Below are 27,670 nucleotides of genomic sequence, written 5' to 3' on the forward strand. Positions count from 1 at the left end.
GTGATATTTTGTTATCTTGAATATGTTTAAGAATCTTGCCTTCTTGGAAATACCCCTTTAAGGGGTTTCTTTCTGAATCCTCCATTTTAGCAATGAGAGAGAACCTTGTATAGAGGGCCTTCTCTGTATGGGTTCTTTGTTGAGGTCTTCTCAGTCTATGCATGTGTCTATACACATTGATTTTATATACAGAGACAGGTGTACCTTTTGGGTTATGAAACAATGCAGATTTACCTGGTTTGTGATAAGCAGTGTCAGACATTAGGAAGTCAAAACTAGGATCGTTTCAAGTCTTTCCTTGTTAGCCTGCACATACAAGTCTGCAAAAATAGAGAATGGAGGACATGAAACATTATGCAGTTGTTTGTACTTGGAGTCTTTAGTATCGCACTATTCTTGCAAATTATAATGTAACTTCTGACACCCCATAATGTGTGTAGAAATGCAAGACCTTGCAGGTATCCATCAGCCTTGGCAACTTGGAGTTCCATCAGCAGATCACTGAATTGTCTCAGCTTCTGGAAACCTTTGTTGGGAAATTTAGGAAAGTCATAAATTTACTAATAGAGCATTTTCTATCACTTCTGGTAAGCCTTAACATTCTTAAGTATCTCCCCATTTGCTTGGATAGTTGAGTTTAACTTCTCTGATCTTCTATGTATGCTCTTGTGATTCATTCCTTAGCCATTCATCAAGATCAACTTCTACACTTGTAGACAGATCAAGGTCTTTGATTGTATTTCTGAATGAAGATCCTCATACTCTATATCCTTTAGCTGTGTCATCAAACTTTAAGAGTCCTTTGGTTATTAGCTCACATTTTGCAAGAGCATAGAGAAATCTGATATTCTTTCATCTTTATGCAATGAATCTGAAAAGGGCTTGGTGGACTGTTTTTTTTCAGTTTTAATGCCATAGTAGTCATCATCTTCATCTTGATGGTAAGGAGAAGTTGCTTGCTGTGCTAACAAAGACCTCTGTGTCTGAAGCCTAGTCCAAGTCACATGCAAGACATTCACATACAGAAATGCTGCAATATATTTAAGGGATGAAGGTATACCCAGTGTATATACCCTAGAGTAATAGTTAAAAAAGTAAAATAATTATTAAAAAAAAAACACATTTCCCTATATATAAAATAAAATAAACCCTCACAAACACAAAATTGGTGTCGTAGCGACCTTGCCCAAGCATTTAATTACATTATTATACCCGTATTGTCAGGGGTATAAAAAAATTACTTAAAAATTGCAATGTTAGTGCTTCCTACTGTCAGGCTCCAGGGTAGTGGACCCACTGGACCACTGCTGGCGATTACATAAGCTGACACCTGGGAACGGAGTCTAAGTGGCACCCGGTGGCAGCGGTGAGCTGGCTCTTTAAATCTTCAGTGCACGCCCTAGGAGACAGGGATGCAAGTGCACGGTCGCTGGACAGGTAAGGCACTACAGCGACCGCAGGGTGAGCCCACAACCAGAGATTTGGGCGTCTTGAGCTGGGGGGATTTCTGTAGGAGACCGTGGTCCAGAATATTATCCTCGGATACCCACGATCTCTCCTCTGACCCCTACCAGTCAACCCAGAAGAACTGATTGCCTCTTCTGGGTTGACCTCGGAGATGACGGTGGAGCCTCAGGAGCAGGAAGAGGTACTTGCTGGGAGAAGAGGTTCTGGATGACAGGCTTCAGTAGTGAGACATGGAAGGAGTTCGGGATGCGCATGGTGGGAGGTAGGCGCAGCTTCTAGGCCACTGGGTTAATGCGCCTCAGTACATTGAAGGTACCTAGGAAACGAGGACCAAGTTTATAGCCAGGGATCTTTATCTAGACATACCAGACAGCCAGACTTTGTCACCAGGAGAGAAAATAGGAGTCGGCCTGCATTTCTTATCTGCCTGGAGCTTGGTTCAAGCTCAAGCCTGAAGCAAGGAAAGGAGAGTCTGCTCCCAAATGGACTTCAGATCCTCTGCCAATTCTTCAACCGCAGTAACATCCAAGCACATGGGTAAAGGAACAGGATGGCGTGGGTGCAAGCCATACTTGATGAAGAAAGGTGCTGAGCCGGCAGATGCAGAATCAAGAGAGTTATAGGAAAATCTGCCCATGGCAACAGAGTGGACCAGTTGTCCTGACGGGCAGAAACAAAATAGTGGAGATAGCTACCCAGAGTCTGAGACGTGACTGCTTATTCCGGGCACAGGAAGCGCAGGAAGCCATGAAGCCCCGAACATCCTTGACCAGCTCTGACCACCAGTAGAATCAGAGGGCTTGCCTATGGTTGAGGCATTGAGCAGTCTGGAGATCTAGGAGATTTTTATGATCTGTGTATTTGCAGACCGGATGGAGAGCTCCCTCCAGAAGATAACGCCACTCTTCCAGAGCAAGTTTGAAGGCCAGTAATTCTCTATGTCCTATGTAGTAATTCCTCTGTGTGGAGGATAAAGTCTTAGAGAAAAAGCCGCAAGTGAGAGTTTGGCCTTTGGGCACTTTTTTCGTGAGCACCGTCCCCGCTCCTACTGAGGAGACATCAACTTCCAGATGAAAAGGCTTTTCTGTATTAGGCCAAGTGAGAACAGGGGCTGAGCCAAAGACAGATTTTAATCTTGAGAAGGCTCCTTCAGCCGCCAGAGGCCAGAGACGGGGATTATGATGGTGAGTGCCACAATAGGAGATACAAGAGAGGAGAAGTGTGGGATAAACTGCCGGTAATGGTTCACAAAGCCCAAGAATATTTGCATTCATGTAGTCCTACCAGTCCTAACGGACGCGGCCATTGAAGAACAGCAGGCAACTTGGCAGGATCCATCTGGAGGCTTCTGTTGGAGATAATACAGGAAAAGAAAAGGAAGAATCCACTGGTGAAATTGGCACTTTATAAGCTTGGCTTAAATGTGCTTGGTCCTGAGACGACTAAGAACTTGCCGCACGTGGGACTGGTGGGACTCAAGATTCGTAGAGAACACCAGAATGTCGTCAAGGTTGACCACGACACATCTGCAGTTCCCTGAAGATGCCGTTGACGAATTCCTGTCAAAACAGCTGGTGCATTGCAAACTCTGAACGGCAGTACCAAATACTCGAAGTGTCCATCGTGAGTGTTAAAGGTGATCTTCCACTCGTCACTCTTGCAAATATGGATGAGGTTGTAGGCTCCACAAAAATCCAGTTTGGAGACCCTGGCTCCACGTAGGCGGTCGAACAACTCTGTGATCAATGGCAGTGAATAGTGGTTCTTGACTGTGACGTTATTAAGACTGCGTTGGACAGAGTGACCCATCTTTCTTGGTCACGAAGAAGAAGCCAGCACCAGCCGGAGAAGAGGTGCAGGTTCTCTTTGATAGTCTGACATTGCTGCAGTTTCAGGTACAGAGAGAGGGTACACCTGACCCTGAGGAGGAGACCTACCCGGCAGCAGAACAGGGCAATCGTAAGGACAGAGAGGAGGCTTTTTTATTTAATAAGTACAAACCTCTTTCCCACCCCCCACCCTTGTTTGGACACACACCCCACCCCTCAAACAGACTGGAATTACAGCTGGTGCACAGCAAATAATATCCATGATCCATCTGACGATACACATTTGGTGAGATCACATAACAGACAGCAGTATATTACAGCGACAGCCATAAGGGACTGCGACGAACATGTTTCATAAATGTTTTAATTAAAAAACAAGTGGCAAAACTGCTATTTTATTTTGTAATGTTCCAGGAAAGCGTTAATAAATTTGAATCATCGGGGGGGGGGGGAGGCCTGGCTAGCGGCCAAGCTGCTCGGACGCATGTGAGCTGAGCTCCGCTGCGGCCCACTATTATCCTGCGTCGGATCCTGAGAGGGTGGTGCCCCTGGACCCCAGAAACCTCAGCAGCGGTGGGAGAATTACCGTTGCGGGTCCCGTTGGGGTCAGTGACCATATTCCCCGAGCCTTGTGAGAGAGTGGAGTGGGGTGAGGCACGAGGCTGTGCCACGTGCCTGAGTGGATGCGCAGCAGGCAAGTCGCTGCATAAAGACTGGCATACAGAGTAACCTCGGACTGGAAGCTGAGCAAAGGGGTAAAGAATCGGCTGTATATGGGTCCTGGACTCTGTTTAATGGCCTGCTCTCTGGTGGCTCAATTACAACTCTGAATATTGCAACATAGCTGTATTTAAAGTGACACGGCCTAATGCTGTAGATGTCCTGTTGTGAAGAATAATTGGCTTTAGTTATGTGATTTTGGACCCTAATGCAACTGAGGTTATCTTGTCAACACACCTTGACCTACTACCCCGGGGAGCTGATGGCATTTGCGGGGAGGCGGTCTGTACCGCAATGGAGTTAAACGGGGAAACAGAGGCCTGCCAAAGATGAGCCGGAAGACACAAGCTTCTGCATCAGAACGCTTAAAAGAGTTTGCCAGATCCCCTGAGAAAGACGCTGGTGAACCTAGCGCCTCTGTTTCTGCCCGATCTCAGCAGCCGGATGTGAGTAATATGGACTCAGAACCTACTCTCAGCCAAGTATCAGCCCAGTTGCTAGAGGCGATTCAGACTAGTACGGCATCATTAACTGGGAAAATTGAGGAGGTGAAATTTGATGTTAGCCTACTCCGCCAAGATTTACAGAACCTGAGAGGGCGAGTAAGAGAGGCTGAAGATCGTGTGTCTCAGATGGAAGATACCATGGCTCCTCTACCGGATAAAATAACTGAGTTGGAAAAGGCGGCAAGTCTATTTTCACAAAGGGCGGATGATCTAGAAAATAGACTCCGCCGAAATAATCTCCGCATCCTGGGCCTACCTGAAAAATCAGAGGGTTAGAACCCATGCGCCTTTGTGGAACGATGGCTCAGAGAGACGTTGCCGAATGCTTCTTTCCCTGCTGCTTTTGCAATGGAACGGGCCCACAGGGTTCCGGCAAGGCCACCTCCACTAGGGAGCGCCCCTAGACCTTTCCTGGCTAGATTACTCAGCAGTAAAGACAGAGATGGTGCGTTACAAGCTGCCAGACGACTGGAAGAAATTAAAGGGGTATTCTCATCTGGGCATTCACATTCAGTTTCATTAATCTGCCATTTATAAACATTTCTTCAATTAGATGTTATTAAAAAAAATGTTCCTGTGTGAAGATAATTTCTCATAAATGTAGTCATTGTGTCCCTTAGAAACAAGATCAGCTTCCCCGGATACGGCCACCTCTGCTGGAGGGATTGCACAAAGACACAAAAGGTTTTTGTATATGAAATGTCCAGGAGTTACATGTCCCGCAGCCATCCTGTGGCAATGATTGCTGAATCCAGGTGGTCAGGCAGGACTCTATAGCGCAAGTCTGGCCACCGCTGCCAGAGTGTGACGTGGTCGTAACCGAGGAAGCTATCTCGTTTCTAAGGGACAAAATAACTATATTTATGAGAAATTATCTTCACACAGGAACATTTTTTTTAATGACATCCAATTGAAGAAATGTTTATCTATAGCAGATTAATGAAACTGAATGTGAATGCCCAGACGAGAATACCCCTTTAAGTATAATGGAGCCCCGGTTTCCTTGTTCCCAGACTTTTCGGACGCTCTACAGAAGACACGAGCAGGATTCGTGGGTGTGAAGAGGCGTCTACGGGAGGAAGGCATCACATACTCCATGGCCTATCCGGCTAGGCTGCAGGTGGCTCACAATGATAGAGCCATGTTTTTCTCTACACCTAGGGAGGCGGAGGACTGGCTGAACTTGCTTCCGAGATTGCCAAGACGTTAAGTTTGACTGGTTATTGATATTATTTTTATAGGGTCAGTATGTCAGTCTTATTATAATGCTTTTCTTTCTTATAATTAGTAAGTTACCTACGCTTGTGTATGTCTAACATTAATATTAATATATTAGTATCTTATTCCTCCCCCCCCCCTTTTTTTCTCTCTTATATAATAAGGTGTTGGTGTATTAGGGGATTTGGTCTCTGGCCTCAAAAGTGGTTGGAGTTCGGGGGTGTAGCTCTCCCTATTACAGCTGGGAAGAGGCCATCAGGTGCTAGGCCTCTATTTACAGTCCATGTTAGCTAAGATTGGACTGGTTGGTGGACGGGGTGTGAGGCCTACGGGTCCCCCTGAACCCACTACCCCCGTAAGTTATGACACCTGCCACGTTGCTCGAGATAGGATATGCTGTGGCAGTATTAGTTGGTTATGGACAGAACTGTTACAGTTAGCGGGTTATGCTGGTTGCAGCCCGGAGTTTATTGGTAATGCTACAGATGCTGAAGAGTGCTGCTGTGAAGCTACTGGTACGAGGGAGTGGAGAATCGCTTGGAACCCCCTTATTTTGGGGACGGCAACTCCACTGCCTTGTAATAAGGGGATTATTACCAACAATGGATGATGGGGGAAATGAAGGCTTTATCGTGGAATGTCAGAGGCCTGGGGGAAGCTAGAAAGCGCAATATGGTGTTTTCCCAAATAAGGACACATAACCCGCATTTGATATGTTTACAAGAAACGCACCTTACACTAGAGAAAGTACGACTACTTAACAAACCATGGGTACAGTGGTCTATCCACTTATTTCATACGTCATATTCCAGAGGTGTCTCCTTATTAGTGCATAAAAGGATAAGTGACTGACTCAGAGGGCAGATTTGTTTTTGTGCAGGCATGGATGGAATCTAGACAATTGGTATTCATAGGCCTCTACTCTCCACAGCACTCGGATTTATCAATAATACACCAAGCTGTACAATTTGCAGCTAAATTTCCAGGTGCGGTGGTATTATGTATGTGAGATGTGAATGCTGTTATGGATCTAGGTATGGATAGACATCACATTGTTCCAGTGCCTCAAGCCCTTCAGACACTGACTCAATTGGCTCAATTAATGCTGGAATTAGGCTGGCATGATTTATGGAGAATCCGTCACCCATCAGAAAAGGTGTATTCCTGTCACAACACTGGTAGACAATCTCTCTCACGAATCGACTATGCCTTTGGTAATACTATAGTTAACTCATGGGTGTCAGAGGTAAACTATCTTCCCAGAGCGGTTTCAGACCACTCTCCAATGAGCCTAACAATGAACCACACAGACACCGTTAGACGCCCACATGGTTGGCGTATAAACCCCTTCTGGCTCAAGTTGTTTAAGCCTTTAGATCAGATACTGGACCAACTTAGGGAGTTTCTAACTTTTCATAATGCTGATACACCTCCGTTAGAGTTATGGGAAATATTGAAGGTTTATCTTCGGGGATGTGTGAGATCCTCTATATCTTATGTTAAAAGGGAAGCTGCTAGGCAAGAGACGGAATTGGCTCAGAGACGCCAGCATTTAGAAGCAGAGTTTGTAGCTAACCCAACGGTGGAGAATAAAACCGAATGGTTACAAGTAGGCAGGCAATATTTACATGTATTGCAGGAAAAGGCCAAGAGATCACAATTTTTTCAGCAACAGCGCTTTTTTGAACGAGGTAACCAATCCAGTAGTCTGTTAGCTAATCTTGTCCATCAGAATACGGCATCCCCAGCTGTACTGCGTACAACATCTGAAGAGGGAAATATTTCATCTGATAGTGGTGCCATAAGGGATAGATTTTTTGACTTTTATAGCTCCTTATACAAATCCCAATTTAATTGCTCAGCTCAGGAACTTATCGATTACTTAGACATTATACCCTTTCCTAATTTGAACTCAACACAACGGGAGGCTCTTGATTCTCCAATTACCCTGGAGGAGCTTACTGAGGCACTAAAAGACATGCGAAGGGAGAAATCTCTGGGTCCAGATGGAAATTTATAATCAGTACCCGGAAGTTTTATTGCCGGTTTTGCTTCAGTGTTATACAGAGGCTTTTCGTCAGGGTACACTTCCCACATCCTTTTATGACGCCACAATAGTCCTTATACTAAAACCAGATAAAGACCCAATAGAATGTGGGTCTTACCGCCCCATTTCATTATTGAATTTAGATTATAAGTTATTAACCAAAGTATTGGCCAAACGTTTAAATTTAGTTATATTATCATTAATACATCTGGATCAATGTGGCTTTATGCCGGAAAATCTACGACTGAAAATATCAGACGTGTGCAGGTAGTATCCCAAATTGGATGTCACATGAAAGCAGACTGGGCTTTAGCATCATTGGATGCCACAAAGGCATTCGATTAAGTTGAATGGCCATTTCTCCAGCAAGTGTTAGTTAAATTTGGGTTTGGCCCTGGTTTCATTTCCTGGCTTAATATCTTATATAAACACCCAAAGGCGGCAATTCTGATAAACGGCCTATTATCCTCTTACTTTCCTTTACACAGAGGATGTCCCCTGTCGCCTTTATTGTTCGCATTGGCAATAGAGCCGCTGGCTATATTAATTAGAGGAGATCCAAACTATAAGGGTATCATAATTGGTCCAAGGGAAAATAGAATGGCACTATATGCTGACGACATGATGCTATTCATGTCAGATCCACTACAGACATTACGAGTTGCTATGTCACAAATCGATGCCTTTGGTACATATTCCGGGCTTAAAATTAATTGGACTAAGTCCTCATTAACCTTTCTTTCCCCGCAGTCCCCAGATAGAAGGGCTGGCTCGATATCAGGTTTGAAGGTAGTGGACACATTTAAATATCTGGGGATATACATATCGACTATTCCCACTGCCCCCCTAGAGCTTAATGTGATTCCCCTGTTGGAACACTTTAGAGCCAAATTTAAAACTTGGGGATCTTTGCCTTTATCGGTTGCGGGGAGGATTAACCTTATTAAACTTATTGTACTGCCTAAGTGTTTATATGCCCTGCAGCATATGGAGGTAATAGTTCCTCATCAATTTTTTTCCCAGATGAATAGCCTAATGACTTAATTTGTTTGGGGTAATTCCAGAGCTAAATTAAAGCTAACTTTAATTTATTATCTAGCAGGTCAACTCAGGTATGTTAGACACTGGTTACTTCCTGATTAGAGATGAGCGAACACACTCGTCCGAGCTGGATGCTCGTTCGAGCATTAGCGTACTCGTAACTGCTCGTTGCTCGGACGAATACTTCGCCAGCTTGAGAAAATAGCATCTCCCGCCGTTTTGATTTTTGCCGGCCGGAAACAGAGCCAATCACAAGCCAGGAGACTCTGCACTCCACCCAGCATGACGTGGTACCCTTACACGTCGATAGCAGTGGTTGGCTGGCCTGATCAGGTGACCCTGGAATACACTAGCGCCTGCACCCGCTGCTCGTATCATTCTCTGTCTGGATGCCGCTAGGGAGAGAGCTGCTGCTGCAGGGATAGCGTTAGGGTGTTATATTAGCTTACTGTTAGGCAGGAGTGAGTCTACAAGAACCCAACAGCCCTTGTTAGGGCTAGAATAGCGTTATATATATTTTTTTTTTGTTTGCTTGTGGCTGGGCTTGCTGGCACTAGTAGTGCAGCCAGTACCAAATTGTGAGGAATTTGCAGGGAGACTTGCGAACGTTATATTTAGCTCTTAGTGACACACATATCCATCTCAAACACCTAAGTGGAACAATTTATTAGGGATTTCATTGAATTAGGCACAGTCTGACGATTTGTTTTTTTTTTCTTTCAAAACTTAAAGTGACTTAAAATCCAGTTGTTGTGTGCTGTTAGAAACTAGGCATACAAGAACCCAACCGACTTTCTTAGGCCTACAATAGCCTAAAAAACAAAAAAATCCAAAAAAATTTACAGTTTACACTTTCATTTTGAAAATGTTGAACCCGAGGGCTAGGGGTAGAGGACGAGGGCATGGACATGGGCGTCCAACTACTGCAGGAGTCAGAGGCCGTGGTCCTGGGCGGGGTGAGACACCCCCTGCTGATGAGGGAGCAGGGGAACGCCGCAGAGCTACACTCCCTAGGTTCATGTCTCAAGTTACTGGGACTCGTGGTAGAGCACTGTTGAGGCCAGAACAATGCGAACAGGTGATGTCGTGGATTGCAGACAATGCTTCTAGCCATTTGTCCACCAGTCAGTCTTCCACGCAGTCCACCCATGTCACCGAAATCAGCACTCCTCCAGCTCCTCCACCTCAGCCTCCTTCCCCCCAGTCTGCCCCCTCCCAGGAAAATTTGGCATTTGAATCAGCGTACTCTGAGGAACTGTTTTCTGGACCCTTCCCAGAGTCACAAACCACTTGTCCGGTTGCTGCTGAGCTCTTTTCCGATGCCCAGGTTTTCCACCGGTCGCAGTCTGTGGGTGATGATGACATTGTGGACCTAGTGGAACAAGTGTGTAAAGAGGTGTCGGACGATGAGGAGACACGGTTGTCAGACAGTGGTGAAGTTGTTGTCAGGGCAGGAAGTCCGAGGGGGGAGCAGACTGAGGGATCGGAGGATGATGAGGTGACAGACCCAAGCTGGGTTGGTAGGCCGGGTGAACACAGTGCTTCTGAGACGGAGGCGAATCCTCGACAAGAACAGGTTGGAACAGGCAGTGGTGGGGCCAGACGGAGAGGCAGGGCCAGAGCTGGTGCATCAGCACCAAATGTTTCACGTAGTCAAGCTCCCGTGCCGAGGGCTAGATTTTCGGAAGTCTGGAGGTTCTTTAAAGAAACACCGGATGACCGATGGACTGTGGTGTGCAAGCTGTGCCAAACCAGGATCAGCAGGGGTTCCACCACTACTAGCTTAACTACCACCAGTATGGGCAGGCATATGAATGCTAAACACCCCACTCAATGGCACCAAGCCCGTTCACCTCCGGCCGGGCACACCACTGCTCCTTCCCCTGTGTCATCTGCTGCCTCTGCTAGTCAGCCCCCTGCCCAGGACCCCGGCCCAAACACCTCCCGTGCGAAAACCACATCTTCGCCTCCACGATCCTCCACAGCATCCACCAATGTCTCCATGCGCAGCATTCAGCTCTCCATACCCCAGACACTGGAGCGCAAAAGGAAGTATAGTGCAACCCACCCACACGCCCAAGCCCTCAATGTCCACATCTCCAGATTACTTAGCCTGTAGATGCTGCACTATAAGCTGGTAGAGACCGAGGCTTTTCGCAACCTCATGGCGGTGGCCGCCCCTAGGCATTCGGTCCCCAGCCGCCACTACTTTTCCCGATGTGCCGTCCCAGCCCTGCACCAGCACGTGTCAGACAACATCATCCGTGCCCTGACCAACGCCGTTTCTGACAAGGTCCACCTGACCACGGACACGTGGACGAGTGCTGCCGGGCAGGGCCACTATATATCGCTGAGGGCACATTGGGTTAACTTGGTGGACCGAGTCTGACCCTGCGGCTGATCATATACTGCCGACACCGAGGATTGCGGGGCCTACCTCGGTCCAGGTCTCTCAGGCCTACTATGCCTCCTCCCAACCCTCCTCCACCGAATTACGATCCGAAGGCATGGCGCCATCAGTCAGTAGCTCTAGGCACAGCAGCAGTGCCGTCGCTAAGCGACAGCAGGCGGTGCTCAGACTGCTGAGCCTAGGCGATAAAAGGCACACCGCCCAAGAGCTATTACAGGGCATCACGGCGCAGACTGATCTGTGGCTGGCACCGCTGAACCTGAAGCCAGGCATGGTTGTGTGTGACAATGGCCGTAACCTGGTGGCGGCTCTGCAACTCGGCAGACTGACACATGTGCCATGCCTGGCCCATGTGTTAAATCTCATAGTTCAGCGGTTCCTCAAGACATACCCCAATCTGTCTGATTTGCTCACGAAGGTGCGCCGCATCTGTGCGCATTTCAGGAAGTCCAGCACAGATGCTGCCACTCTCAGGGCAGCGCCGCCTCCAACTGCCCGCTCACCGACTGTTGTGCGACGTGCCCACGAGGTGGAATTCAACATTAACCATGTTATCCAGAGTTTACCAGCAGCGCAGAGCGATTGTAGACTGTCAGATGTCAACTTCCACCAGAACTGGTAGTCAGGTCAGTCAGCTTCCTCAAGTCTACAATGAGGTGTGGATGTGGATGTCTGATATCTGTCAGGTGCTGAGTAACTTTGAGGAGTCAACACAGATGGTCAGTGGCGATGCCGCCATCATCAGCCTCACCATTCCGCTGCTTGGCCTGTTGAAAAACTCTCCGGTCAGCATGAAGTCAGAAGCTTTGCGCTTGTCACAAGAGATGGGGGAAGAAGATTCCCTTGTTGAAAGCCAAAGCACCCTCAGGTCTGTTTCTCAGCGCATATCGGAGGAGGTGGAGGAGGATGAGGAGGAGGAGAATGTTGGCGAGACAGAAGAGGGGAGCATTGTTCAGTCCTTCACTGTTCAGCGTGTATGGGCAGAAGAAGAGGAGTTGGAGGAGTTGGAGGAGGAGGAAATGGAGAGTCAGGCCAGTGAGGGGAGTGAATTCTTGCGCGTTGGTACTCTGGCGCATATGGCAGATTTCATGCTAGGCTGCCTATCCCGTGACCCTCGCGTTCCAAGAATTTATTCCAGCACCGATTACTGGGTATTCACTCTCCTGGACCCAAGGTACAAGCAAAATCTTTCCACTCTCATCCCTGGAGAGGAAAGTGTGAGAATGCATGAATACCAGCAGGCCCTGATGCACAAGCTGAAACAGTATTTCCCTTCTGACAGCGCTAGCGGCAGAGGGCGTACTTTTGCGGGACAAGTAGCGAGGGAGAGTAGGCGAGCAGGCAGCTTGTCCAGCACTGGCAGGGGTACGCTTTACAAGGCCTTTGCCAGTTTTATGTCACTCCAGCAAGACACTGTCACCTGTCCCCAGTCTCAGCAGAGTAGGGCTGATCTTTACAGAAATATGGCGAGGGAGTACGTAGCTGACCATACCATTGTCCTAAAAGATCACACAGCTCCCTACAACTACTGGGTTTCAAAGCTGGACATGTGGCACGAACTGGCGCTGTACGCCTTGGAAGTTCTTGCCTGCCCTGCCGCTAGCATGTTGTCCGAGCGGGTTTTCAGTGCAGCTGGTGGCATCATCACCGATAAGCGTACACGCCTGTCGACTGACAGCGCTGACAGGCTGACGCTTATCAAGATGAATAAAGCCTGGATTTCTCAGGATTTCCATTCTCCACCAGGTGAAGGAAGCTCAACCTGAATAATTTATGCACTCCTCCTCCTCATTTTCCTTCTCCTCCTCCTCTTTGTACACTAAAAACTGGCTATTTTTTGCCACGGCCGACTGGCTTTAGCTATAGTACTCTATGTATTTAATTTTTCTGGAGGGCCACCTACCCGGTCCTCTGTTTTAAACAGTTTTTGGGAGTGCCACATACAGGCACTCAATCTATTTAATTTTTCTGGAGGGCCACCTACCTACTCCTCTGGTTTGAAAACTTTTTTGGACTGCCACAAACAGGCACTCAATCTATTAAATTTTTCTGGAGGACCACCTACCTGCTCCTCTGGTTTGAAAACTTTTTTGGACTGCCACATACAGGCACTATCCAAATTAAATTGTCTCCATAGCAGCCTCCACACGTTGTCTTTTTAGCTGCCTCCACACGTTGTCTCCATTGCTACCTCCACACGTCATCTCCATAGCTGCCTCCAAAAGTCGTCCATATAGCTGCCTCCATACACCGCTATGCTATTCCATTATTCCTAGGTGAAATATTCAAACGACCCCGCCTGCTTTGAAAATTCTAATTTTTTCAAAGTAAACGCTTCTGGCCCCCAGGCCCATTTTGGGTGGGGAGGAGCCAAGAGACAGGGGCTTGGACAGGCGAAAGCTCGCCTGGCAGCGGACCGCCAGCTCCATCCCAAAATTAGGCAGCCTCAGAGGCATCCATGCATACTGCCCCTGCTGTTTCCTGTCCATTTTGCCTCCACGATCCTCCACTGCATCCACCAATGTCTCCGTGCACAACTTTCAACTCTCTATACACCAGATGCTGGAGCACCAGCGGATATACAGCACATCATCACTTATCAAACGAGCTGTGTCAGGCAGAATTTTCAGGTGTTTCACCAGATACATAATGGAACTCGGCCCATGCTGGAGACCTGAAATTTCAATCATAGAAGCAATATGGATGCCCCATACTGTCACTCTTAATCATGGAAGTCGTCTCCATTGCTTCCTCCACATGTCGTCCCCTTATAAAACGAGCTGTGTCAGGCTCATTTTTCACCAGATACGTTATGGAACTTGGTCACTATGTCGCCACCATGCTGTGTTATCGACTAAATATACCGTCAACCTTTTGTTCACATAGGAAATCATTTCAGCGCTTCTTGCTCACCTCCTTTGGTTCCTCTCTGCCACCCATTGGTTTGAAGCCTGAGTCCATTTAGGGTATGTCGCCATGACAATCTCTAATCTGCCGCTGCTGCCGCTGCCTCTGCATGCCGTCCCCTATAGTGTCAGGGTCAATTATTGGATGTTTTAGATGCTATCTAGCCTCATTCGGTCACTCTGTCATGGCCATGCTGTTGCCCATAATTTTGGCATAATGGTGCGATTAAGCAGCCTCATCCATGCATGCTGCCCCTGCTGTTTCCTGTCCATTTTCGTGGTGTTTACATCATTTTCTGAGGTTTCCAGGTGTTTGGCCAAGCTTCCCTGTGCAGACCCTTGGTCCCCTTGAAAAATGCTCGAGTCTCCCATTGACTTCAATGGGGCTCGTTATTCGAGACGAGCACTCGAGCATCGGGAAAAGTTCGTCTCGAATAAAGAGCACCCGAGCATTTTAGTGCTCGCTCATCTCTATTCCTGATCCATTGCCGAATTCAGAACATCATCTGGCTTATTTTTTAAAAGTGGACTGCTTGTGGCCGGTTCTTGAGACCCCTCACCTTATCCCAGGTAGATTACTCCCAATACATAAAATGGCTAGATCTGTTTGGCAGCAGGCTAAATCTTTGTCAAATTTTACGGCAATAATAGCAGAGACCCCGTTGTGGAATAATCTGAGTTTATCAGAGATACATAAACTGCATGATTTATAAACATGGTCTGCTTTTGGTATAGGTAAATTATGTGATCTTTATGATAACTCTATTTTGTATTCATTTGACCAATTGAAGATTTCTAAAGACATTCCACAAACGCAGTTTTTTAGATACTTGCAACTTAGACATGCTCTTGAGGCACAATTTCCTGACTCTCCTCTTCTTATATCTAGCTACCCGCTCATAGGGGTGCTCAGATCACAGGGTCCTCGGGGACTAGTATCTATATTATACTCCCACCTCATTAATGATAAGATGTAGGCAAATCCTCCGCCTGCATTAGAAAAATGGAAAATACTTATACCCAACCTGACAGATGAGATGTATGCCGAGGCATTGGAGTCTGCCTTGTACGTGTCTCCAGCAGCTAACACCAAACTGATACAAGTATTTTTTCTTAATCAATGTTACTTGACCCCGGCTAGATTGTATAGAATGGGTAGGAAACATACTCCGGGATGTTTGCGATGCCCTGAGGTATATGCAGATTTTTGGCACATGGTGCGGACATGTCCAATTATACAGGCATATTGGCAAGAAGTAGCAGTATTACTTACTACAGTACTTAATATCCCACGCCAGAACTTTGTCTGCTAGGGGTGGTGGATGAGGAAGCATGGCAGCATCATATGCGTATATTCCTTAGAGAAAGTCTATTTTTAGCCAGAAAGGTCATTGCGTTAAAATGGATAGCGACTCAACCAGCGTGTTTATCAACATGGAGGAAACTAGTTAACTCGGTCCTCCCCTTTCATGATCTGATTTACAGAGGGAGGGGTTGTCCGGATAAGTTCAATTAGGTATGGGGACACTGGTGTGACTCCTCGGTTACGTCACAACTAAGAGCATTACAAGCTACTCAAAAGAAAGAGGGGTAAAGTTAGAATGGTAATACGGCAATTTGATAGAAAGAAAAGTGTAATGAGAAAGAAATCCTGGATTGGTACCCCATAACTGGTGGATCAAAGGGACATGGTCTAGCAGCAGCACTGTAGAGTTTGAGTTTGTTTTGAATGTTTTTGTTTCTGTTTTAATATCAGCCTTTGTTTGAATAATCAGTGTATGAACAGGATGTAAAGATATAATGTCATGCATTGTGATAACCTTCTTTAATGTGACTGTTGTACACTTTCAATAAAACGAGTTTAAAAAATTTGAATCATCATTCATAAAAATTTATCCAATGGAAAATTCAAATCTTACCACAAAAAAACAGCCCTCATATGCCCATGTCAGATAAAAAGTAAAAGATATACACTCACCGGCCTCTTTATTAGGTACACCATGCTAGTAACGGGTTGGACCCCCTTTTGCCTTCAGAACTGCCTCAATTCTTCGTGGCATAGATTCAACAAGGTGCTGGAAGCATTCCTCAGAGATTTTTGAACATATTGACATGATGGCATCACACAGTTGCCGCAGATTTGTCGGCTGCACATCCATGATGCGAATCTCCCGTTCCACCATATCCCAAAGATGCTCTATTGGATTGAGATCTGGTGACTGTGGAGGCCATTTGAGTACAGTGAACTCATTGTCATGTTCAAGAAACCAGTCTGAGATGATTCCAGCTTTATGACATGGCGCATTATCCTGCTGAAAGTAGCCATCAGATGTTGGGTACATTGTGGTCATAAAGGGATGGACATGGTCAGCAACAATACTCAGGTAGGCTGTGGCGTTGCAACGATGCTCAATTGGTACCAAGGGGCCCAAAGAGTGCCAAGAAAATATTCCCCACACCATGACACCACCACCACCAGCCTGAACCGTTGATACAAGGCAGGATGGATCCATGCTTTCATGTTGTTGATGCCAAATTCTGACCCTACCATCCGAATGTCGCAGCAGAAATCGAGACTCATCAGACCAGGCAACATTTTTCCAATCTTCTACTGTCCAATTTCGATGAGCTTGTGCAAATTGTAGCCTCAGTTTCCTGTTCTTAGCTGAAAGGAGTGGCACCCGGTGTGGTCTTCTGCTGCTGTAGCCCATTTGCCTCAAAGTTCGACGTACTGTGCGTTCAGAGATGCTCTTCTGCCTACCTTGGTTGTAACAGGTGGCGATTTAAGTCACTGTTGCCTTTCTATCAGTTCGAACCAGTCTGCCCATTCTCCTCTGACCTCTGGCATCAACAAGGCATTTCCGCCCACAGAACTGACGCTCACTGGATGTTTTTTCTTTTTCGGACCATTCTCTGTAAACCCTAGAGATGGTTGTGCGTGAAAATCCCAGTAGATCAGCAGTTTCTGAAATACTCAGACCAGCCCTTCTGGCACCAACAACCATGCCATGTTCAAAGGCACTCAAATCACCTTTCTTCCCCATACTGATGCTCGGTTTGAACTGCAGGAGATTGTCTTGACCACGTCTACATGCCTAAATGCACTGAGTTGCCGCCATGTAATTGGCTAATTAGAAATTAAGTGTTAACGAGCAGTTGGACAGGTGTACCTAATAAATTGGCCGGTGAGTGTATATCTTTTGGAATTTTAGCAAGAAAAAAACATGTAAAAAGGTCTGTGTCCTGAAGGCCATTTTGGGCTGTGTCCCTGTGCATGCTTTGCTCCTTCTCCTGCTCTGAGTAATGTTTTTAGATACCCTCACATCCCATGCACAAAATATAGATAAGGACAGAGGGCTATTGTTAAACTCCTTGCTTTCCTAAAGAATAATTCAGTTCTGCAAGGAGATAAAACAGAGATTGTAAGGTCACTATAAATTTTATACACATTGCCAAAATCAGAAAGAAAGGGAGAAAACCATAGGAAAATATTTTTCCTTAACCTTTAAAAGTTTACAAGAGTTAATTAACCCACACATGAAAACCCTTCTGCAAATATAGAATGCAGTATGCAGTTTTATACAGCATACTACTGCCATTTAAACCGGCAATAGGTTCTGGCAGCAATTGAGGGTGTTAAACTTTTAAGTACTATGGTAAAACTGCTGTGCTGTGGTGTGTATCTTGCCTCCAATCACTGTGATGTGGATGGGTTATATTATATATATATATTTTTTTTTTGAGCCTACAAACCTGTTTTATTTTTAGTAGTTTATATGCATTGGTTCAGTTTATTTAGTATTAGTTGTTTGTTGGTTTTCAACATCACAGTTCTACAGCATGCTACTGCTCAACCCCTAACTGACTAACTGTAGTAGTTAGTGTCATCTGTGGTACAACTTCAGCAAAAGGTTCAGCAAAATTAGATGCTGTCTACAGATTAGAAATAATTTTCATTTCTAACCTTCTAAAGCAGAACTTGGTTATTGGTCCATTAAGTAAATAAGGCACTTGACATCGGCAGCCCCTGATGTTTTGTTTTAGTATTGTTGTTCTTTCACATTAAACGAAAAAGAACACCTTCCATATATACTCGAGTATAAGCCAACCAGAATATAAGCCGAGGTCCCTAATTCTGCCACATAAACTGGAAAAACCTATTGCCTCAAGTATAAGCCTAGGGTGGGAGATGCATTGGTCACAGCTAGTATATAGCTAGTCAGTCCCTTTCACCCCTAGTATATACCCATCCAGTCCCTGTCCTCAGTATATAACCAGCCCCCTGCACCCCCCAGCCTGCCCCCTGTAGTCAGCCCGCCCCTGGCCCCTGGGTCTTCTGCTGTTGCCGGACAAGGTGAGTTTTGACTTAATTTTTTTCTTGACACTTGTTTTTCATCACATTTTGTGAATTACTTTTTCTCATTCTTTTTCTTCTTCACCTACAGCAGATCTTTCTTATTTGCATCATGCCTGAAATGTAAGTATACATTTGGGGAAGAAAAATTTGTACATCTTTTAACCATTAATCTTTTTTTTTTTTTTGTATTTTTAGGGGATTAGCAGATTTTACATGGTGGATTATTTCTGATCTTTATGAATTATAATGAAATACTGTCCTGTAAATAACACATCAATTTATACCCTCTGAGAAGCTAGGCAGAATCACTAATATTACCAGTGCTACATGAATCTGCACAAAGCTTCCAAATTGCTAATGAGTGAAGTGGAAAACTGCATCATCGTCTGCTCCAAATGAACTGTCAGCAGAAAATTATCTAATAAACCATACACGTATGTTTTCAAGCATATTATGGCACAGTGTGAGATGTTAATCCCTTCCAGCTCCCGGAAGTAATAGTATATTCCTGTGCGGGAAATAACCTCCCACACATAGTCGTGCTATTACATCCTGCTTCTGGCACTGGTGTACAAGCGGAGCTGGCACCAGAAGCAGGGTGTTACTGTATATCCCGCTCTAACACCTGTGATCAGAGCTGTCTATGATCGCGGGTGTTGAGCATGACCACAGCATGTAAGGGGCTTCCTCCTAGGGATCAGACACCTGGGCCGCTCACCGGGGGATCCAATTCTCTACAGGGCAGCCTGAAGGTCTGCTGTATGCCCTGAGGCTGCCCGCTGTCTTGTGCAGCCAGGCCCCTTCTTGGTCTGATTGTAAACTGTCTGCGCATGCATCTGCATGCCAGTTTAAAACCTTTTTAAAATATATAAAAAGATAAAAACAACATAAGCCTCTAAAATGACACATTCCCATACAAACACTTAATAAAATATAAAAAAAAACACAAAATCAAACAAAAAAACATATTTGGTATGTGTGCATTTGTAACAATCTGTATAATAAAATAAAATCATTATTGGACCCACATGGTCCAAAAAAAAAAACTTTCATAAAAAAGATAATTATTTATTAATACCCATAAAATGCTCTAAAAAGTACTAAAAAAATGAGAAAAAATAAGACTGCTAAAAAGAACTCTTCTTGTAAATAATAAGCCCTTAACCAGATTTGTCAGCCGAAAAATAAAAAAGTTTAACAAGATTTTCTCCAAATTTGTTTTTATTCAGTAAAATTTGGAGAAAGAATAGTTAGTAAATAAAATAAATAAAATTTCATCAATTAGCAAATTACCACCACATATGGGGTATCATCACACTTAGGTATCAAAATTTGTGGAACTTTTTGTCATTTAATCCATTGCAAATGTTTAATTTTCTGCCCCCCAAAATTACAATTTGTAGACCGTGACTCCATTATGTTTTAACCCCTACAAAATACCAAAAGTGTTATCGAACTTCTAAAAAGTGTCTTTTCATTAGTTGAGGGGTGTAGTTTTGCTATTATTCAGGCCTCTCACTTTCAATTCAAATTTGAGCAGGTCCCTCATAATACAGCTTTTGGCAATTTTCCATGAAATATGAAAAATGTCATACAAATTCTAAGTCTCATAAGATTCTAGAAAAATAAGTGGATTCTTGGAAAATGTAAGTTATGAATTACCATATATACACGAGTATATGCCAACCCAAGTAAACCTATTGACTCGTGTATATGCCTAGGAAGTACTGTGTGTTTACAACTTCCACACAGTATATGGCCAGCCAGCTCCCTGCCCCCCGTTATATAGCCAGCCTGCACATGCCCCCCAGTATATAGTCCTCCCCCTGCCCTCCAGTACATAGCCAGCTCATGCCCCTTAGTATGTAGTCTGCCAGCATGTGCCCCAGTGGCGTAACAATCGTGGTCGCAGAGGGTGCGACCGCAACCCAGCCCTTTGTGGAGGGATGCACGACCGGGTCATAATTCACTGATGCATACTTCCGGGCCCATCCCTCTGTGCCTATACTTTCAAGAGCACTGACCCACCCCTCTAAGCGCAAACTCCGGCCCGCCCAGCAACCCTTCTCCGCCTGCCTCTCCCCGCACCACCTCCCCCCGCCCGAATTCTGTGCGCCCGCTCGCCCATGCCCAGTGCAAACTCTGGCCTGCCGGCCCGCCTCCCCAGCCGCACTCCGACCCGCCCCCCCAGCAACATATAAATGTGCGTAATTGTGTAAATATGGTTATACAAAATATGTATATATTTTTTTTCAGGGGAAGGGGGGCCGCATGCAAAAGTTTGTTATTGGGCCCACCCTCTCCTAGTTACGCCACTGATGTTCCCCTTGGTATGCAGCCTGGCGGCACATGCCATTTGGCATGCAGCCTGGCAGCACGTGCCCCTTGCATCCAGTAAGGCTAGCACAAAAGCACAACTAAATACTTATTTTTCTGACACCCCCTGCATGTCTTCTTCTCCATTTCTTCTATGCATTTATACTCAAAAAAAATAAAACTTAAAGGGGTATTCCTATGAAGACAAATTTAAATGTACTCAGGATAACAAAATAACACATACTCTAATTCAGTGTTATTAACAAAAATACAACATATCACAGATATAATTCCAATCTGTCTTTAAGTAGGCGTACACAATTTCAATTGCCCCTGGTTTCCGAAGCTTCTATCTTCTGACTTTAGGATCGGTAGCCATCTTGCTTTTCTGTCTGACGTTGTGGATCTGAGTTCTCTACTCTCTGACTCTAGCCCCCTTCCTGATGCCTTCCAGGAGGAAGTCTCAATCACAAACTTCCATCACATTGTGAGCTACAGGCACATAAGTTCTTTATCAGGGGTAAGGGGTAAGGGAGGTGCATCAGACCTAGCAGTGTGTGTATGTAGCTAAGATGTAGCAGTGCTAAGAATGTTATATGCATCTCATGGATCTCACCATCTCATCTCTGATCTGTCTCATTTATCTTTCTATGTGTCAGATACTAGTACAATGTTCAGAAGGGAAATTAAAGTGTATATAAACATTTACCTTGAGGTACCTTGATAACCACATTTTCAGCTCACAGAACTAGATGGATCATAATGCAGGTCATTTACTAATTCGCGGTTTCCCGACGTGTTACCCGAATATTTCCGATTTGCGCCGATTTATTGCCCCGGGATTTTGGCGCACGCGATCGGATTGTGGCGCATCGGCGCTGGCATGCACGCGACAGAAATCGGGGGGCGTGGCCAAACGAAAACCGGACGGATTTGGAAAAACCGCCGCATTTAAAAAACAAAAAGTGTCGCGGGACTTGCACTTACCTTTACCAGGAATAGGCCGTTGAACTTGAGTGCATTCCAGCGGGCCTCGGGGAACTTCAGCGCAGCAGCGCCACTTGGTGGACGTCGGAGGAACTACCTTAGTGAATCCCGGCCGAACCCGAATCCACCGCAGAGAACGTGCCGCTGGATCGCGAATGGACCGGGTAAGTAAATCTGCCCCAATGTGTCTGTCCCGTCCACACATTTTACACTGACCATCTCTGGGTAATAGAAGCTAAAACACAATAAAACTAAGTAAAATTGTAATGTAAAAGGGTTAAAATGATCTTTATTGTATTAACATCACTAGGGGATTGAAATTTGGGGCTTCCCCTTTAATACTCACCTTTCCAACTTCCCTCACAGGTACTCTTCTTCATTACTGTCGGCGGCCAGTCACAGGTCCTTGCACGATGGCTGCACACTGTGACGTCTGCTGCTACCTCACATCATAGTTTGTGAGCCAGCTGCGACTAGTCCTTCTGCGATGGGCACACACACACTATGGTGTCATCAGCCTGTGTGCACACACTATGATGTGAGGTAGCAGCAGACTTCATAGTGTGCGTGGCTGTCCCGCAAGACCTGTGACCAGCCGCCAATAGCCATGAAGAAGAGGACCTGTGGTGGAAGTTGGCTAAGGTGAGTATTTAGTTTTGTTTTCATAGTCTAGTATAAGCCAAGCATATTTTTTGTCCTGAAAACTCAGTATATACTTGAGTACATACTGTAATTTGGGTGATAAAGGGGCGGACTGGGAATTTAAATGGTCCCATTCTGTGAGCGGGGTCAAAACAAGTAGGCATGGCCATTTAATATGGGTGGAGTTCCTAAACTCCACACAAACTGTTGACAGATGGTCTAAATTAACATGTACAGTACAGAGAAAGAAACTCATACTGCCCCCCTTATACAGGGCATCGGCGCTGGCATGCACACGACGGAAATCGGGGGGTGTGGCCGAACGAAAACCGGACGGATTCGGAAAAACCACCGCATTTAAACAACAAAAACTGTTGTGGGACTTGCACTTACCTTCACCAGGAATAGGCATGGCCATTTAATATGGGTGGAGTTCCTAAACTCCACACAAACTGTTGACAGATGGTCTAAATTAACATGTACAGCACAGAGAAAGAAACTCATACTGCCTCCCTTATACAGGGATAAAGCTTCTTTTTTTTAAGAACACAACTTAATACTGACTTAATATATACAAGAAAACTACTACAATACCTTCTCTGATAAATAATGTAACTACTATAGTACTGTCCCCTATATACAAGAATATAACTACTATAATAGTGCCCCCCATGTACAGGAATATAGCTACTATAACACTGCCCCCTATGTACAAGAATATAACTACTATAATACTGCGCCTTATGTACAAGAATATAACTACTATAATACTGCCCCCTATGTACGAGAATATAACTACTATAATACTGTTCCTATGTACAAAAATATAACTACTACAATACTGCCTGCCATGTACAAGAATATAACTACTATAATACTACCCCATATGTACAGGAATATAACTACTATAATACTGCCCTTTATGTACAGGAATATAACTACTATTACTATTGCTACTATGCCATATAATACCGCCAGCCAGTCCCTTGTATATAGCCATCCAGTTCCCCCCCAGTATATAGCCAGCCAGCCCCCCCAGTATATAGCCAGCCAGACCCATCCCCCAGTATATAGTCAACCAGTCCCCCCAGTATTCAGCCAACACGCCCCCCAGAGTATATAACTAGCCAGTGCCCACAGTATATAGCCAGCCAGCCCCCCTGCCCTACAGTACATAGCAGCCAGCCATCCCAAGTATATAGCCAGCCAGCCGTCCCAAGTATATAACAGCCTTCCCCCAGTATATAGCCCCCTCCCCCAGTATATAGCCAGCCATTCCCCCACCAGTATATAGCCAGGCAGTTCCCCCGGTATTCAGCCAGCCAAGCCCCACACAGTATATAGCCAGCCCCCCCCACAGTATATAGCCAGATGGCTCGCATCCCCACAGTATATAGCTAGCCTGCCCCCCTGTATACAGCCATCCTCTCCTGCTGTGTAAAGACAGCCTGCCCCCCCTGTATACAGCTAGCCAGTCTCCTGCCTAGCACATAAAAATATAAACGATGAACTTACCTTTTCTGACGCTCCCCCGAAGCTCCTCTGATGCAGTCTGGCCTGCAGTGACAGCTCTGTGAGCGCTGGCGTTGCACAGACTGCCGACGTCATATTCTGTGTGCAGCCGGCGCACATGGAGCTGTCATGGGCGGCCGGACTGCATCAGTGGAGCTACAGGGGAGCGTTGGAAAGGTGAGTTCATCATTTATTTTTTTAGACTGGCCCCACGAGTGCCAAACCGGACCCACACCAGCCCCAAACCAGTTGGCCCACCTGGATTTCCCCCTGTGGGTTCAATGGCCAGTACATCCCTGAGGTGGTATGACTATCTGCTTCAAAAGTAGAGAATTTATGACTTTGAAAATGGAGAATCTTTGGAAATTTTTGCCAGATTTCCATTTCTTTTAAAAACTTAACAAAAGATATCATCCAAATTTTTAAACTAGAAAACATTTTCAAAATCCTCTGAATATTCCAAATTTTCCATTCCAAATTTATAACCACTTAGGCCTGAGAAATGGTGTTGTGTCCTTGAGGTCTGAAGGGGTTAATTGGTTTGGCAATGAAGTAAAGCCCTCATGTCCTAAGAATGCTCCCTTCATTGAAATTGACTTCCCTGCATACAAGCACATCAGTCACCAGCTTTTATGGTGCATGATGTCACTCACAGCTAAGTGGGTGATCTTAGGTGAAGAAAGTTTGACTTCAGTGCTGAGCTCTACACCCTGATGACTTTATCCAACCAGTTTATATCCCACTTAAAAGTTAATTTTCTGAATGATACCAATATGATGGCCATGAAAAAATATATTGGAGCACATTTACTTACAAGTTTACCCGAGTTCACTAAAATTGCATTGTTCGTCTATTATGCGGCAATTCACTAAGATCGTGCGCAATACATCATGAATCTGGCGCTTCCCCACACTGGTCCAACAGAGTTCACTATCTTTTTTGTGGTGCAGCTTTAACATACGGCGTGCAACACAATTTGAAAGTTAAATATGGCACTCGGCCTGAGTTAGTCTGACCATCCGACAACACGCCCCCTAATTTGTGTTGCATGGAAGCCAGCGCAACTGCTCCACAAAAGGATTGCGTGTCTGCACAATCTCAGTGCAGACACTTCTTATAGGCAACAAAACACATGGAGCGTGTTGCTCACTCACGTGAACCTTGCTGAGCCGCAGGAAACACTAGTGTAGTCCGGTGCACGAATCCAAAGGACTTGTCGGAACGTCCCAACGTAGTAGAGAAACAAAAATAAAGGTGAGGATCGGCACTCCAGGCTGTCTAAAACATAGTACTTCTTTATTCAAAATTCCTTAAAATCCATAAAGAGGTCATAGTGCATAGTCCATAGACCTACGCGTTTCGAACATTAACATTAGTTCTTACTCATGGTCTGAGAAACATTGGCAAGGACTTGCATTTAAAAAGAGGATACAACAGGAGGAACTAACTACATTGATTGGCACATGCGCGAAGTGGAATAGCCGAGTGTGTTGATGTGTAAACAAGGAAACAAGGTGTTAACTGTTAGTAAATATGTTGCAATACATTTGAAACTTATGTCAGTTGCAGTGCTCGTAGTAGACAAAGTCATACAGTATATTAATAGAGATACATTGTGTCCGTTTTGTTATTAAGACCGCTGGGCATGCGTGTATCTAACTGGAGGATCCACAACATTTCTCGATTACGGAGTTTGTGGATACGATCTCCGCCTCTGCTAGGGGCGGTAACTCTTTCTATGCCAGTAACCAGAAGGTACGAGAGATCCCCGTCATGTCTTTCTAAAAAGTGTTTAGATAGACTAGATATGTTCTTGTCAGTCAAACGTATTTTGGAGCCGTCCGTCATATGTTCTGCAATCCTTTTCTTTAGAGGGCGGATTGTACTGCCCACATAATGAAGATTGCATTGTGTGCATTCTGCTAAATATACTACATATTTTGTACTGCAGTTAATAAATGATTTTATGCTCCATTCTCTGTTGGTAATGGTATTAGAAAATGTAGTAGTGTTACGCATGTGGCTACAGCAATTACATCTGTTGCCCCCACATCTGTAAGAGCCTTTAACAGAAAGCCATGTACTATGGCCTCTGTTATGCTGTGAGACATATGTTGAGGGGGAAACTGTGTTGCCAATTGTGCGTGCCCTACGTGATATGAACTGGCATCCATTGTTCAAGATTTGTTTTAATTTGCTATCTGCTGTCAACATAGGTAAGTATTTCTTGATTATGGTTACTATTTGTTCAAATTGATTACTGTATGTGGTAGAAAAAACCACCTCAGCATGGGTATTAGATTTGCGTCGGCCGTCAGATAGTAGTGATCGTCTCGTTTTGATTTTGGCTATATCTATAGCTCTTTGTATAGCAGATTTGTGATATCCTCTTTCAGTCAACCTTGCAGTTATAACATCACATTCTCGAGAAAAGGATACCTCTGTGCTGCAACTCCTGCGAGCACGAATGAACTCGCCGACTGGCAAATTTCTCACCACATGACGGGGATGACAGCTAGAAGCTTGTAGCACCGAGTTGCCGCTGGTACTTTTACGGTATAATTCTGTCTGTATGGATTGTGTTCTTGAGTCACCCATCAACATGACATCTAAATATGGGATTTTATGTCTATTAGTTTCATAGGTAAATGATAGGTTACAGTCGTTGTCATTGATATACCGTATAAACTCGATGACGTCCTGCTCACATCCGTCCCATATGAGCAGGGCGTCATCTATATATCTTCCGTACCAGTGTATTTTGCTGATGAAAGAGTTAGTACTGCTATACAGGTAGTTGCGTTCCCACCAGGCTACATAAATGTTAGCCAATGATGGCGAAAAGCAAGACCCCATCGGGCACCCCTGAATCTGCACATAAAAGGTTTTGTTAAACGAGAAGAAATTATTGGTGAGTAGTATGTGGGTAACTGCAAGGATATATTGTTGTAGCTCATAAGAGTAATCAGTAAAAAGACTCATATGTTGTTCTAGAGCTATTAGTGCTTTATCATGCGGTATATTAGTGTATAGTGAAACTATATCACACGTGATCCACAAAAACCTTTCTCTCCATTCTAATTTCTCCATGATTTGCAATATTTGTTTAGTATCTTGTATGTAGCCCGGTAAAGCTTTCACCATGGGCTGCAGATAGGAGTCTAGCCACCCACTAAGTCGTTCCAAAAGAGAATTTACTCCAGAAATAATGGGGCGTAAAGGTGGGGGAAAAATGCTTTTGTGTGTTTTAGGAAACGCATGGAAAATAGGGCACAGAGGGAAATCTGGAACCAAGAAAGAAGCCTCTTTTTCTGTGTGCAGACCCAGGGATAACCCCCACTGTATGTTTGCTATTACCTTCTGTTTGATGTCATTTGTGGGGTCACTGGTTAATGTTTTGTATACCATGTTATCATTTAGCATAGACATTATACATTTTTCATAGAGGCCACTGTCCATAACAACAATAGAACCGCCTTTATCCGCCATGCGGACGATTACATTTTCATTATTCTGAAGCTCCTTCAGTGCCCTCTCTTGTGCCTTGGACAAATTGCGGTGTAAATGTTGGTGTTTGTTGTTAAGTTCTTGTAGATCCCTTTCCACCAGTGTTTGGAACATGTCCATTTCATTAGTTCTAGACCCTATAGGGTAGAATTTGGTGTTTTTAATGGATATTGAAGGCACATTGTTTTGCTTGATTTTATTCTCG

General features: G+C 44.9%; 1 protein-coding gene across 1 annotated transcript in view; it reads left to right on the forward strand.

Moving 5' to 3' along the window:
* The window catches only part of IGFN1 (immunoglobulin like and fibronectin type III domain containing 1), a 743,161-nt gene that overhangs the window by 555,540 nt on the left and 159,951 nt on the right, over positions 1–27,670 (forward strand). Inside the window, exon 9 of the mRNA XM_072137225.1 lies at positions 18,590–18,621. Coding sequence (XP_071993326.1) covers positions 18,590–18,621 — 32 coding nt within the window. The remainder of the gene's footprint in view (positions 1–18,589; positions 18,622–27,670) is intronic.

This window comes from Engystomops pustulosus, chromosome 2 (assembly GCF_040894005.1).
Source record: "Engystomops pustulosus chromosome 2, aEngPut4.maternal, whole genome shotgun sequence".
In the NCBI taxonomy this organism is placed as follows: domain Eukaryota; kingdom Metazoa; phylum Chordata; class Amphibia; order Anura; family Leptodactylidae; genus Engystomops; species Engystomops pustulosus.